We start from the raw sequence: 13879 nt of genomic DNA, 5'->3' as shown, positions 1-13879 counted from the left end.
ATATGGGTATGACTATGTGTGAATATGTGAGGGTATATATGAACATGAGCAAATGTGTTTCACATTAAGGGTATGAGTGTGAGAATGGGGTGTGACTGAGTGTGAATGAAGGTGTGGTTGTGTGAGAGTGAGGGTGTGAGTGTGTATGTTTCTGGTACAGGGTGGGGCTTCTCTGCTGGTACTGGGGACCATGATGGAGAGGAGAACTAAATTGATGCTCACAAATTGAAAGGATCGAGCCTCAAGCTGACGCTGGAAGTAGCCTGGACCGAGTCTTGTTCCTTGGGAATGATGGTCGTCGGGGGATTTGAATGACACCAGTGCACCTTTGATTTTTTTGATCATGTTAAAGAGCACCAGCATGGGTCCGTTGCTCCATCTGGCCCCTTCCTTGCCTGTCAGAATCTGTGACAGGAGCTGTCTTGTCTTAGCAGAATTGGATTAGTAAGGTGTGCAAGGGGTAAACAGCTGTTAATGTCTAGAAGTATGGAAGGGGCAGTGCAGTGGGCATGTTCTGTGTGTCCTACAGGCACGAAAGCACAACAGGCCACTCCAAGTCCAGAGAAGCACGTTTGTGCTTCAGCTCAGGCCGTGGCCTTACAAGTGTCACAGTTGCTCTCTTGCTGCAAGCCCTGGCGTGGCCTCCTCTCCCAAGTGATGAAACCCCTACTCCTTAGCAGTCTACAGACTCCCCTTGACAGGGGGTCTCCCCACACCCCTCGCTACCCTTCCCCTCCGTCCCATCCAGGCAGGCCTGCTCCACCTCCCACACTGCACACACTGTGCCTCCCCTCTGCCAGCAAGGCCCCAGCCCTAGGCTGTTGCCTGGCTCTGACCTTCATCTGTATCCAGTTCCTTTTTGAATGTCACCCCAGCAGAAGGCCCGTTGGAAGTGTCCCTGTCTCCTGTTGCTCTGTTCTTTAGTTCTCATTTTGTTTCCCCACATGGCATTTAGTTCTGCTCGGCATCCAGTTGTCATGGCTGTTTTCCTGGCACATCTGTCATGCTCCTGTGTGGGGCATGACTAGTAGCCCCTGATTCCCTGGCTCCTGTGTGAGACGTGGCCAGTACCCCTGTGACTGAATGGACGGCATAGTCTCCAAAGTTCTACGCTCAGCATCTCTGTGCATGGTCTCTTGGTTACAGGTCCTGGCAGGTCATGCTGGTGTAGCCAGGTATCCCTGCTAGGCCCAACTCAGAGCAAGTGTTTCTTGCTCCTCCTCCCAGACACCCCTTGTATGCTTCCAGACGGCTCCAAAAATACAAAAATAGGAGAGAGCTTCCTTAAAGTTGCTAGAAAAGTAGAATTTTAAAAGATGAGTTGGGTGTAAGAATAAGTTGAAATTTGAGTGTCTTTTTTTTATGACATGTGTTTGAAGACTCCTCTAAAGAACCGATGGCAAGTTTTTGCACCAAAATGACCGTGTCTTTTAGTTCCGTTTTCTGCATGCTTTCTGTGTGCAACCCGAGGAAGCAGTCGGGGGCTGCTAAGATTTCACTGCCTTTGCTTCCGTTGTCCTCTCTCCATCCGGCAGTGCACCTGCTGTTGGCATACGGCGGCTGCTCTGTCCCCACGCCCCTCTGTGCTCCACCCCTGTCCTCACGGCTCCTTCCTCTTCTTTGTCCATCCCATAGGCCAGGAATCTCTCAGGCTGTGTCTGGGTTTCTGCCTCCCTGTCCCTGAGGATCCTGGCTGTCCTCCTGTCGGCTTCCTGTGCTGCTGTTGGTTTTCTCAGAATGCCCATCTGGTTACATCAGCCCTGCTTAAAAGGCCACGATGGCGTCTTGATGAAGTCTGAACTTTGTTAGCTGTTCTCAAACCACCTGTGCTGCTTGGAGTTTCGGGGCAGTTCTTCCTCCCTCGGTCCACATCTGCACCCCACCTGCGACACCCCTCCACCCGACACAGCCCCCAGCCCGTGTTTCTGTGATGCTGTTGAGTCCAGCACTGGGCACAGTGGGGCTTCTGGAGAGAGCCTCACTGTCCAGCGGCCCTGGACGGGACCTGGCAGAGTCTGCATGCTCTGTTGTGTTTGACCTTAAAATACAAAGGTTTCCAGGGCCCTGGTTTCTTTTTCGCCTCCTAGTTCCGTGTGTGTACTGTGATGTTTCTATGGGGCTGTTACAAATGGAACCAAAAAGAGTCTGCGCTTCCGTATCCATCTGAACTGTGCTGAGTGCTTACGTCGAGGGGCTGCGGTTGATGGGCAGAACCACATCACCATGGAGAGCGGGCGCCAGGGAGGCGAATGGGCCTGTGCAAGAAACTTTTTCGGCTTGGGCTTGCGTAAGGCGGGATCAAGAATACCTGAGACTTGCCCAGACGTGTCCAATTTGCTTCTTAAACTCCCAAACCTGTTTGGGAGGAAGATTGAAGGCAGCAGAGGGTGCGGGGACAGAGGCAAAACAGAGTTTTTGAGAAATCAATAAGCAGGTGACCATGTTCAGCCAGTAACCAAAAACGGGGGGTCAGCCAGGATGATCTAGAAAGGCTCAAGAGAGAGCTGTTCCCAAGGGAGAGGCAGGTGGGCATTGCAGACTTCAGCCCCAGGGTGGGGAGCTCCTGGGTGGGATCTCCCCTCCCCCCACACCTCCTTTTACCAGCTCTCCATTCTCAGGCCTGAGTCAGGGCTGAATCACAAGGATAAACAAGGAGGGACTCAGCTCCTGCTGTCCATTCTGGAGAGCTTCTGGGCTGGTTTTTTCTGTTGCTCTGAAGACTCCCTGACAAAGATGAAAGATTGGGGTTGCCATTGTAGTGCAGCACGCTAACCTGCTCTTTTCAACCTATACATCCTGTGTGAGTACTGCTTCCTGTCCGGGCTCTCTACTTCCTGTCTGGCTTCCCGCTAATGCTCCTGGAAGAACAGCAGAAGATGGTCCAAATGTTTGGATGGAATTCCAGGCTCCTGGCTTTGTGGCCTGGAACAGCGCCAGCTGTTGTAGCATTTGGGGAGGAGTGAGCCAACAGATAGAAGATCTCTGTCTCTCTCTGACTCTGCTTTTCAGATAAGAAAGTTGAAATATCCATACATATAATATATATGTATTTGTTTTCAGGGGCCGCAGATTGCCCTGGCCCTCTCATTGTCACCTCCCATGTTTTAATCACCGGATAATGTGCTCTCCCTGTGCCTTCCTGAGACTTGACCAGCCACCCTGAAACATTCTTATTCTTTTCTCTATGCAGCAAAAAAGCGTCCATTCTGTGTACTTCTCACTCCATGTCTCCTCTGGTGCCCATGGAATTTCTCTATTGCACATTACCCGCTGCTTAAGATGGAAGAAGAGCTTTCCTTGCATTCTTGATTGTGTGGCCTTCTGGAAGAGTTCCCATGCAATTAAAGAGGCTGTGAGATTTTTTTTTTTTTTCTTAAGATTTGTTTTTATTTGAAAAGCAACTTTTTACAGAGAGAGAGATCCACTAGTTCATTCCCCAAATGGCCACAATAGACAGAACTGAACTGATCTGAAGGCAGAAACTTCTTTCTGGGTCTCCCACATGGGTGCAGGGATCTTAGGGTTTGAGCCATCCTCTGCTGCTTTCTCAGAGTGTAAGCAGAGAGCTGGATCAGAAGTAGAACAGAGGGGTCTAGCATGGTAGCCTAGCGGCTAACGTCCTCGCCTTGAATGTGCCGGGATCCCATACGGGCGCCAGTTCTTATCCCAGCAGCCCCACGTCCCATCCAGCTCTCTGCAACCTGGTAAAGCAGTTGAGGATAGCCCAAGGCCTTGGGACCCTGCACCTGTGTTGGAGACCCAGAAGAAGCTCCTGGCTTTGGATTGGCTCAGCTCCAGCCATTGTGGCTGCTTGGGGAGTAAATCAACGAATGGAAAATCTTCCTCTCTGTCTCTCCTCCTCTTTGTATATTTGCCCATATGGGATGCCGGCACCTGCAGGTGGAGAATTAGCCAGCTATGTCAGCACACTGGCCACACGAGATCATTTCTGAAGGGAGTATTTACAGTATGGCCTTTCATTCCCTCCGTCTTCATTTGCATAGCCGGGCCGTTTCCGGCTCTTGCCGATGTGACTCGCCTCAACTTCCTGCATACAACTGTCCACGTTTGTCTCAGCCTCATCAGCTGTATTCCTGGACAGGATTCAAAGGTCCTTATTTCCATGTCCCCAGATGTGTCCCCTTTCGCATCCCACCATATAAAGTACTCCCTGTTGTCTCTGTGTGAGGTACAGCAGAGACAATACACACAGCTCCTTTGTCACACAGCTCTTCACCTCTCCCGACATCGCAGCCACACCATCCCCCTCCCCCACCAGGAACTTCATGTTCAAGGCCATCCTGAAGGCTGAAGCCTCTGTACTCCCTGCTGCCCACACTGCCGTGCCCACACTGCTGTCCCTGCTGCCCACACTGCTGTGTCCACACTGCCGTGCCCACACTGCTGTCCCTGCTGCCCACACTGCTGTGTCCACACTGCTGTGTCCACACTGCTGTGCTCCTGGCTTTGAGGGGTCACCTTGATGCCCCTTTGCCCAGGGTGGCTCCACCAGAACACCTTCTTCGCCTTTTCATTTCCACCCTGGCAGTCCATCCTGGGGCTGGTACCTGGGTGTGTGTACTCGCGTGCCACCTTTCTCTCGTTGAAGGCCAGCGTTGTGAGACCGCTGGCCTCTTGCGGCTCCTTCCTGGCTGTGCACCTGGCATTCAGGAGATGCTGTGCGGGGACAGGTGGATGGAGGACACCCCCTGCTGTGAAGAGTGTGCGGTGCAGGTGGTGGCCCACGAGGCATGCCCAGGAACAGGAGGACACTGCCCGCTGGCAGATAGGTCTGTCAGCTGCTGCTGGCCCACTGTCTCTTGGGGCCCCGCCCCTCGCCGGTAACAGGTGTTGGTTTTCATTGAGTTTGGTAGTAAAGATTGTACAGTTTGTGCTTGGCTGCTGTGGTTCTCTTCATCTTGATAGCAGTCCTGTGGCTTCGAAGCTGTTCTCGCTTCCCAGAAGTGCACGATTTCCCAGGGATGTTAAATGAGTTACAGAGCTGCAAATCCCTGCAGCAGCAGCAGATTGGAGTGCGAGTCAGGCCCACGAGGCCTCGGAGAGCCTGTCTGTTCTGTCCCACTTGGCATCTTTTTGCTGGGTGCCCCGTGGGCTCAAGGGCAGAGATTGTGCAGAGGGCCACAATGAAAGCCAGCGTGCTGGAGATAGAGGGAGACACACCAGAGATGATGCCCGGACTACTGGGATAGGACCAGGAGGCATTAGCGGGAAACACCTGGGGTCCACACGAGGCCCGTGGAGGTTGAGAAAGGATCCTGAGGCCATGCAGGACTCGGTGAGGTCATGGGAAAAAGGGTACAGAGCTGTGGGGTCACAGGATAAATGGTACAGAGCTGTGGAGCCCTTGCTGTGGGCCTCCTAGAAACTGCGTGGCAATGAAACATTCTGCTACATCAGTGAGTGCGTGGAGGGACTACTGTTGTTTTTAATTACCTTTTAACAATTATTTATTTGAAATGTAGAGTTAGAGAAGGAAAGAAAGAGAGGTCTTTCATCTGTAGGTTCCCACCTCCAAATAATTCTAATGGTCAGGGCGAGGCCAGGCCACACCCAGGGAGCCTGGAACTTCCTTTGGGTGCTCCCTGTGGCTGGCAGGTGCCCAAGTACTTGGGCCATCTTCTGTTACTTTATCCTAGAAGAAGCTGGTTCAAAACTCAAACAAGGGCCCGGCATGATAGCGTACTGGTTAAGGTCCTTGCCTTGTACGCCCACTTCCCATCCAGCTTCCTGCTTGTGGCCTGGGAAAGCAGTCCAGGACAGCCCAGAGCCTTGGGACCCTGCACCCACGTGGGAGACCCGGAAGAGGCTCTGGGCTCCTGGCTTTGGATTGGCTCAACTCTCGCCATTCGGCCGCTTGGGATGTGAATCATTGGACGGAAGATCTTCCTCTCTGTCTCTCCTCCTCTCTGTATGTCTGACTTGCAATAAAAATAAATAAATCTTAAAAAGAAAAAAACAAAATTCAAACAAGAACCCATAGGGGAGGCGGACCACAGGCAGTGGTTTAACCCACTGAGCCATACACTTGGAGGGACTGTTAAATCACACATCCTCTAGTGTGATTCATGTCTGTGGTCCAGGGTACCTGCTGTGTGCACTCTTTATGAAAACCTTCTCTTCCGGAGCCAAAAAGCATGTGATCTTCAGTGGCTGTGTGGCCCCAGTGCTGCCTGGAAGGAAGCAGTCTTAGCTGCTGATGGACACTTCGGTTTACAACTTCATGGGAGGAACGAATGGAGTTTCCCTACTTTCTTTTCTTCCAGGTGTCTATGAACAGGGCCCCTCCCAAGTCCCACTGCATACGCCCTTTTGAAGAATCTGGGCTTCTTTCTTTCTTTTTTTTTTTTTCTCTCCCAGCATGTTGAAACGTTAGACTTCCTGTCGCTGCCGGATTTCTGCCCAAGCTTCCTGTGGGCCTGTCACAGGTAGCTTGCATTTCTGGTAGCTGTCATTAGGGGAACAAGCGCAGGCAGCACCTGGTGCACCCTGCCCTGGGTGCCAGCCAACTCCTTGAACAACTCAGTACTGGCAGTTGCACAGGCGACCCAGGTGCCGAGCCGGTGGATTTTGCCAAAAGGATCCACCTTCTCCTGGGTTCTTCCCCAGGAGGACAGACCTTCCAGCTTCTGCACGCAAGAAGGACATGCTGAAGCTGGGTGAGTGCAGGCTGTGCCCTCTGTGCGTGCTGTGGAAGCCACGTGGTTGGCAGGACCAGGCCCCAAAGGGTCTGTGTTAGGGAGCCACGGAGGTAGATGGCAAGTGGCAGCTCCTCTTCTCTAAGGCGCTGTGGCCCACTCCGGCGGAGGTCTCCTTGTGTGTCTACAGCTGGGAGAAACGACCGCTGAGGTTTGCACGTGGAGTGTTTGATTCATAAATAAGCAAAGTGGAAAGGGTTCTAAAAATAAGTGATGGCTTTTTGGACCCCAGACTTCTCCCTCTATACGTTCCCTACCCTTAGCAATTATAGGTGGCCTGTTTCCTGTTGTCTTTGAGCAGGGTGTCACCCGCAGCCCTTGAAAACCTACCGAGTTCCTGCTTGCAACAGCGGTTGTCAGAATTCAACTCTGGCCACTCAACAAAACGAAAAGCAAGCTGACTGATAGCCCAAGGAACTACACGATATACTGTAGGGGGGAAATGCAATGTAGAAGCCAAGTTCATTTAGGGACAAAAGAAGTTGGAAATCAATGTGTAATTCTTTCCTAACACGCGTTTTGCAATGACTTTTTGAAGACTGTGGTATAAAGTGTTTTGACCCTTTGATGAAACACCTGGGACATGTTTTTAACTCCCTGTAATGCTTATACAAGTAGTTTATATATATATATATATGAGATAAATTGTAAAAGTTAGCAAGGATAGAAACAAAGATAAAAATTTTAAATAGCTTTTGTTGATATTTACATACTTGGGTTCAAGTGCGTGCTTGATATTTGCTTATCTAAGATCTTTATTTCCTGCTCCAAAGACTTGCTGGAGCTCTTGTTGAATGTTAGAACACTAAAAATTGGAAGGTGCAGGTGGCGTGAGTGTATCTGGTCTCTTGCCCTTTAATCAAACCCTCGGCAGCCGGTACTGCTCTCGTGTAGTTGGGGTTCTTGTCTGTGATGGACCGTGGCCACTTGAATGTCCATTGACTCAAATGCTCATCTGGATCTCTCAGTACTACAGGGTGACCAGAACTGTGGGTCCCTGTCCCACTCACATCTATGTGGTTCTATGCCAACACAAATTCATCACTGAGCAGGTGCAGGGTGGTGGGGTCAGAGCCAGCCAGGCGTGGATGCTTTTGTGGAAGTAGAACTCCACTGGGAGCAGAACATGACACTTGGGCAGGAAGGGGTGGGCAAGAGGGTGTGGCCTGGTGGCTGGTGGGGGTTTGTGCCCTCCAGCTGCTGCTGTGTCCCGTGTGGGGGCAGCCCACACCCTACCATCCCCGTGGGACACCACCTGATGTCCCCCACTGACGTGCCTGTGCGTCCTTCCTCACTTCCTGGGACACAAGGGGAGCGTGTCCCGTGGAATCTTTTTTCTTCTTTTAATATTTATTTCATTTTTATCGGAAAGGTAGATTTACAAAAAGAAGAGGAGACACACAGAGAAAGATCTTCCATCTGCTGCTTCACTCACCAAGTGACCGCAATGGTCAGAGCTGGGCCAGGCTGATGCCCTGAGCCAGGAGCTTCTTCCTGGTCTCCCACATGGATACAGGTCCCAAGACGTTTGGCCATTCTCCACTGCTTTCTCAGGCCATTAGCTGGGAGCTGGGTGGGAAGTGGAGCAGTCATCACATGAACTGTTGCCAATATAGGATCTTTGTGATGCAAGGAGGAGGATTAACCTTTTGAGTTAATCACACTTGTCCCTCCACAAGGATCTTAAATGAAGACATTAGAGTGAGCTAGCGAATGTCCCTGTATTCCCTGGATTCCTTGTGGGCAGGGTCTGCGGACCTAGGTGTCACTGCCTGCCGGGAGTTCAGGTGTGAGTACTGGTTAGAAGAAGCACCAGGGAAGCTGGAGGGACTTATGAATGAGTGTGTGTGCATGCATGTGTAGTGCACGGGGGAGTACATCTCCCCCAAGGCTGGAACGGGTAGGACGAAGTCAGACCTGGGCTCTCAGCGGAGGAGTGCAGGGGCCAGGAGAGCCGAGGTGTCTTGGGTCATGGTGATGAACTCAACTTGCCCTGGGCATGGGAGCAGAAGCACCTATCTTTCTAGGGAAACTTGTCATTTCACTCAAGAAGTTCAGGCCAAAGAGATCAAGTCACTTGTGTGGTTGCCCTTCCGGGCTGGGGTGAACACCTGCCTCTGTGTGTGCCTCTTGATGGGGCTGCCGAGCAGGGAGGCAGCCACTTGCAGGTGCAGCCATACGTCTGGGAGCAGCGGCTGAGGTTTGGCATGGTCCATCTTGGCTGTCTGTGTCCTCACAGAAGTACGGCGGCCCCACCCTAGCACCAGAAGGAACCAGACCTCTTTCCTCAGGGGATTCTCTGCCACACACTGCCTCTTTTGTCTGAGTGTGGGCATAAATCCTTTGGGTTTTCCCAGGGGTGTTTTGCCCAGCATGGCTAAAGCCTTCCCCCTGCCTTATCTGTGTTCATTTTTAAGCTGGCTGTTTGTAGTTTCACACATGATAAGGTTTCCAGGTTCCGCACCTTCACAGCCAAGGTTGGAAAGAATGAGTATTGATTGTAATTTAAAATGAATTTGCAAACAGAACTGCCAGTTGTGAATGCACTGTCATAAAATACAGCTTCGCTCGCTGGCTATTGCCTGGTGCTGTGTCTTGCTGTACTTTGAACCAGCTTGAACCTCTTCTGTTGTTGGTATTGGGTTTGTTTGTGCCCATCTCCCTCAGACCTTATGACTATCGTCATTTAACCGAGGCCAAATTCTCCCTGTTACCTCCTGAGGATGGTCGGGGCATTGCTGAGTGGGAGGAAAGTGGCTTTGAGTGTCATCCTCCCCTGGGTTGTCATCCATAGCCCCTAGCTGGCAGACAGTGACATGCGGTGGCTGCGTCCTGTTCAGCAAGCTGGCTCCTCTCTCCGGCTCCTTCTCTCCCTCGCTCCACAAACAAAGCCCACTGGGCAGAGAGCGCGAGATCCGCGTGGTCACCGTGTCTGGCATCAACATTTGTTGGAACAGCGTCGAGCTGATTTCGCATGTTCCGTTGCGTGTACTGTCCGTGGATGAGTCCTGGAGTCTCCCAGTGTGGACATTAGTGTGGGCAGGGACTTGCTTTCCTGTGGATTCACTTCTGTCGCTGGAACCTGCAGGCGCAGAGAGGTGTGATGCCCTTGGGGAACTCTGAGCTAGATTTGCTGGGAATCTGGCCTCAGTGCTAGCTGGAGTGGTATGATCAGGACTAGCAGCACCCCCCGGGGCATGCAGAATTGCGGGCATTTGGGGACTGCCAGGAACAGCAGGCATTGAGAAAAATGTGACTTTTTTCAGTTGCCATACACGTCCCAGCATCCGCTGCACAGTGAGATACAGAATGAGATTGCCTGGTTAGAAGTGCCTACCAAAGGAGCCCAGTGACAGTTAAGCACCAGAAAGCCATTCTGTTCGGACACAGTGGCATTCCAGCTATGAGTCTGCAGGCTGCATGTGCACAGTGGACATTAGCCTTTCTGAACACGGCTCAAGTGGCCCCTGAGCTCATTGTAAGGCAGAAGTATCTGGCTGGACCTTATCAACCCAGGTCCCATGTTGTTGATCTGTCCTTCCTCCTCCTGCAAACAGCTTGGCAATATTACTGCCCTTCCCCGCATGCACCCCTGAGCTCCTCGGTGCCTGGGAGAAATCCCAGGGTGGACGTGACCTGGTTTCTGGCTCCAGACTCCAAGCAGGAACCTGAGGCTTTTGCCACACATGTACCTTCCCAGTGCCTTGTTCTGCCCTTTCTGCTCCAGTGGCAGGCAGGCAGCTGTGCTGATTGAATGAAGATATTCCCAAACAGGGTCCGTTGGGGCAGCGCCTGGATGGTGTGGGGCACCCCCACGCTATGGGTCAGGAGCAAGGTCATGGACCTCCAGCCCAGATCCTATGGGCATTTCTCAGCTGCCCCTTGCCCCAGCTTTGGGACTCTGCCATCAGACAGGCCAGACCTGGTCCTGCTGGGATAGGGTCCTATTGGGATGGGGGCTTCTAGGCTGCAGGCTGACCTTTATGAGACTGCAGGCTTCCGTGGGCTGGTGGGAGGGACAGTCTACTAGGCCTGTGTAAGCAGGGGCAAGGTTAGATTCAGAAACTGCCTGCTGCACACTCCAGGAACTTCCATCAGCTGTGGCTCTTTCTGTACTGGAAAATCTCCAGTTTAGACAGTCCTACTGGGAGATTTTGGCTGGTTCTTATTTATAGCAAGGTTTATATTCATGTACACCCAGGCCATGGACCTGTCTTACCCATTGGCCTCCTGTGGTTGAGCTTGACCCCAAGCTAGTTTTTCTCATGGTAGTAGAAGGAATGTTCCTGCAGTGCTAGGCTGTATGTCTGTGGAGCTGTACTGCAAGAGGTAGAACTGGTTTCCCCGGTGGCCTTGTCCGAGAAGTCAATGACCCATTCCATAAGCTGAGGAGTTCCTGGCATCTAGGGGACCGAGTTTTGGACTCATGCATCTACTGTGATAATCTGCCACCCTCCAACCTTCCTTCCTGCCCTCTGCCCATCTTATCTGGGACATGTGCAGAGTCCCCTTTGCAACCATCCATTCTCTGCTCAGTCAGAGACACCTGAGCATGGAGGGAAATTAGCAAGGATGGAGAGCACTAGACCCCAGCTTGGAATCAGCACACATACCACAGGCCCAGGCAGCCACATAAACTCTTGGGATGCATGTCATCATCTGAGTGGGGTCCATGGTGCTGACGGTGCCTGCCCTGGTGGTTGCTATGGGGCGGGGGATGGTGTGTGCAGCAGCTAGAGAGCACCTCCTTGCACACAGGAGGGTGGGAGTGGGCATCTGCCCTGCACTTAGTAGGTGCTTCACAAATTCTTGTTGCTGATAGTTTAACATCATTGGGCTGTACATGGAGTTACCGTTTCCACATTTCAGGCTCCAGCCAAGTGGGATCCACTCTTCCTTCATTCCCAAGGTTCTAGATGACACAGCATTTGAGGCTGTGAAGGTACAGCTTTGTATGCCCACAGAGTAACTTCACCCATACAGGAAACAGATGACAAAATTAATTGCACGTTCTGCAGGTACAGCGCCCAAATCGCTTCAGGAAACCTGGCACATTGCCTGCGTCTATGGAGGAAGGCTCACCCCACCAGGGAACTTGCCTAATAGGATGTTTATCACCAGAAAGAAAGCCATGCCTTGAGAAAGAAGAGAGGCAGCTGGAATTCCCATCTGGGGTTTATTAGTTTATGCTTTCAGGTGGTCCATCACTGGACATTAGCTCTCAACCTAGCAATAAAGGAAACAATGTCTCCAGCATGAGGTGGGCAGCTGCTGGCCTGAAAGTTCCATCGCCTGAGCTGGAATTTGTGTCCAACCCGTCTTATCCACGGCCACTGACTGGGGCAGTCATGGTGGGAGTGCTGGGTGGCGGGCCAGGTCTCTGCCCCAGGGAGAAGCAGGGCCCGTTGCTGCAAACCAGGTGGACATCTCCCAGGGTGTTTGCCTTTGCGCCGTGCTCTGTTTATGAGGAAGTCAGAGGAAGGGCGCCCCTCTGTGTGCGTCGTAAAACAGAAGGCTTGCAGCTGTTGAGTTGCTTTCTTTTTGGCCCCTGCTCTAAGGGACTCTGGAAGCTTCATAAATGCAGGGCTGGCTGCAGGGGAGCAGCCTGAGGTTTGGGGTCCAGTGCCCTTGCTTGCTTGCTTTAAATGGGTGAAGCCATGCCAACAGGAGACAGTGGCTTGACTCCAGGAATGGAAGGGCAAATGCTGGTGGAAAGCGCGTTGGCTGTGGGGCAGACAAGTGTGGGTGTGATTCCTTGTAATCTGCTTTCAAGGTCAGGAGCAATTTCAGCTTATTCTACTGTATTGCTGTAATTCAACATTATGGGGTGAGTGAATGATCATCACATCCGTCACATCCATCACATCCGTTGCGTCATGCCACGAGGGGAATGCCCGCTGGATAGCAGGAACATAGGCGGGAGGAATCAGCTGTGTCTTCAACAACATGCTTACAGATGCGTCTCAAAAGGCAGCTGACTTTAAGACCACCAGTACACTAGGATCTGAAACCTTTTCCTGCCCATGGGTCTTCGGAAATGACTGACCCACACATCAGCCTGCTGTGGACTGAATGCCTTTCAAATACCACCTGCGATTGCCTTGGTAGGGACAACCCTTCAGGCGGGAGGTCCCCTATCCTTGCTGTAGAGGCACAAGTTTCCCCACGGGCTTCACAGAGCTTTCTGGAGAAGTTGGGGCAGAGTGGGGCAGTAAAGGGGAGAGAAGAGTTCGCTGGGAGAAGAGGCAGGCCGGCTGCTGCCAGCTGCCACGGCACCCACACTTTCTGTGCACAGGTAGCTGAGATTCACAATAAGGTTTTTAAAGTAATTTCCTGGTAGTGAAAGCAAGTGGCAGAACTTTCTGAATGAGTGCTGCGTTTTCGAGCCACTTGTGTCTGTGTATGCATGATAGGGTCTGGGGAAGGCTTTCTTTAGAAGCCCAGTTCCTGCTTGCTCACTTGGCTGTTGCCTTCCCCCGGCCTCCAGTCTCTTGCTTGGGGACAGGGACCCAGGCAGCTGATCCTTGTCGAGGAATTGCTGTGCTCTTGGTAGGGAATGCAGCTTCAAATCAGTCACACGCTGCCACCAGGAGAGGATAGCTTGACTGCTGGAATGGAGGGACAAACCCTGTTGCAATATTTTTTCACTGTAGAATTAGAAATCAGGGGAGAAATTCAGACAGTATGAGGTTATCCTAAGGTGTCTAGCCACCCTTGTCTAGGTCAGAAAAAAAGTAATAGTCAAAGAAAATTAGGATGCTGTGTTGGGGTAAAGATGGGCACCCTTGGATGCTTCCAGGGATAAGGATACACCCATCACCCCTGTCTTGCAGCTAGTCAACCTAAGAAACACAGCTGGAGGTATGCAGCCTAGAGCAGGATCTTCAAACCCCTTGGACTCATAGTACCCTTGGTGTCTTGGTACCTTTTTGCAGGATTTTTTAGGACAAAAGAAAAAGTGCCCAACAGTCGCATTTGTTAAGTGCTCTGGTTCAAAGAGCTTAGTCAGTATTTATGCACTGATAACTTTGTAGTCATGTGAAAATGTAATACACATACATTAAAGGCAACGTTTTTATTTTTCTTTGCTAAGGAAATATGTGTTCCTGTTGGCACTCCATGTGTCTATTAGCGAGGGATCCATTAAGAGGCAAACTGCAAAA

The 13879-nt window shown here is 51.6% G+C and overlaps 1 protein-coding gene across 2 annotated transcripts in view; it reads left to right on the top strand.

Annotated features, from left to right (window-relative positions):
* Positions 1-13879, top strand: part of TNFAIP8 (TNF alpha induced protein 8) — an 82056-nt gene that overhangs the window by 31456 nt on the left and 36721 nt on the right. The window contains exon 1 of one of the 2 annotated variants that reach the window (XM_040996071.1): positions 5932-6677. The exons of the other annotated variant lie outside the window; for it this stretch is intronic. Within the exon in view, the coding sequence (XP_040852005.1) occupies positions 6665-6677 (13 nt within the window). The 5' untranslated portion in view covers positions 5932-6664. Of the gene's footprint in view, positions 1-5931; positions 6678-13879 lie in introns of those variants that run through there. 2 annotated transcript variants of the gene reach the window in all.

Source organism: Ochotona curzoniae, unplaced genomic scaffold (assembly GCF_017591425.1).
Source record: "Ochotona curzoniae isolate NIBS_2020 unplaced genomic scaffold, NIBS_Ocur_1.0 contig_1, whole genome shotgun sequence".
Lineage (NCBI taxonomy): Eukaryota > Metazoa > Chordata > Mammalia > Lagomorpha > Ochotonidae > Ochotona > Ochotona curzoniae.
The sequence above is the reverse complement of the archived record's forward strand: the minus strand, read 5'-3'. Positions and strand labels throughout refer to the sequence as shown.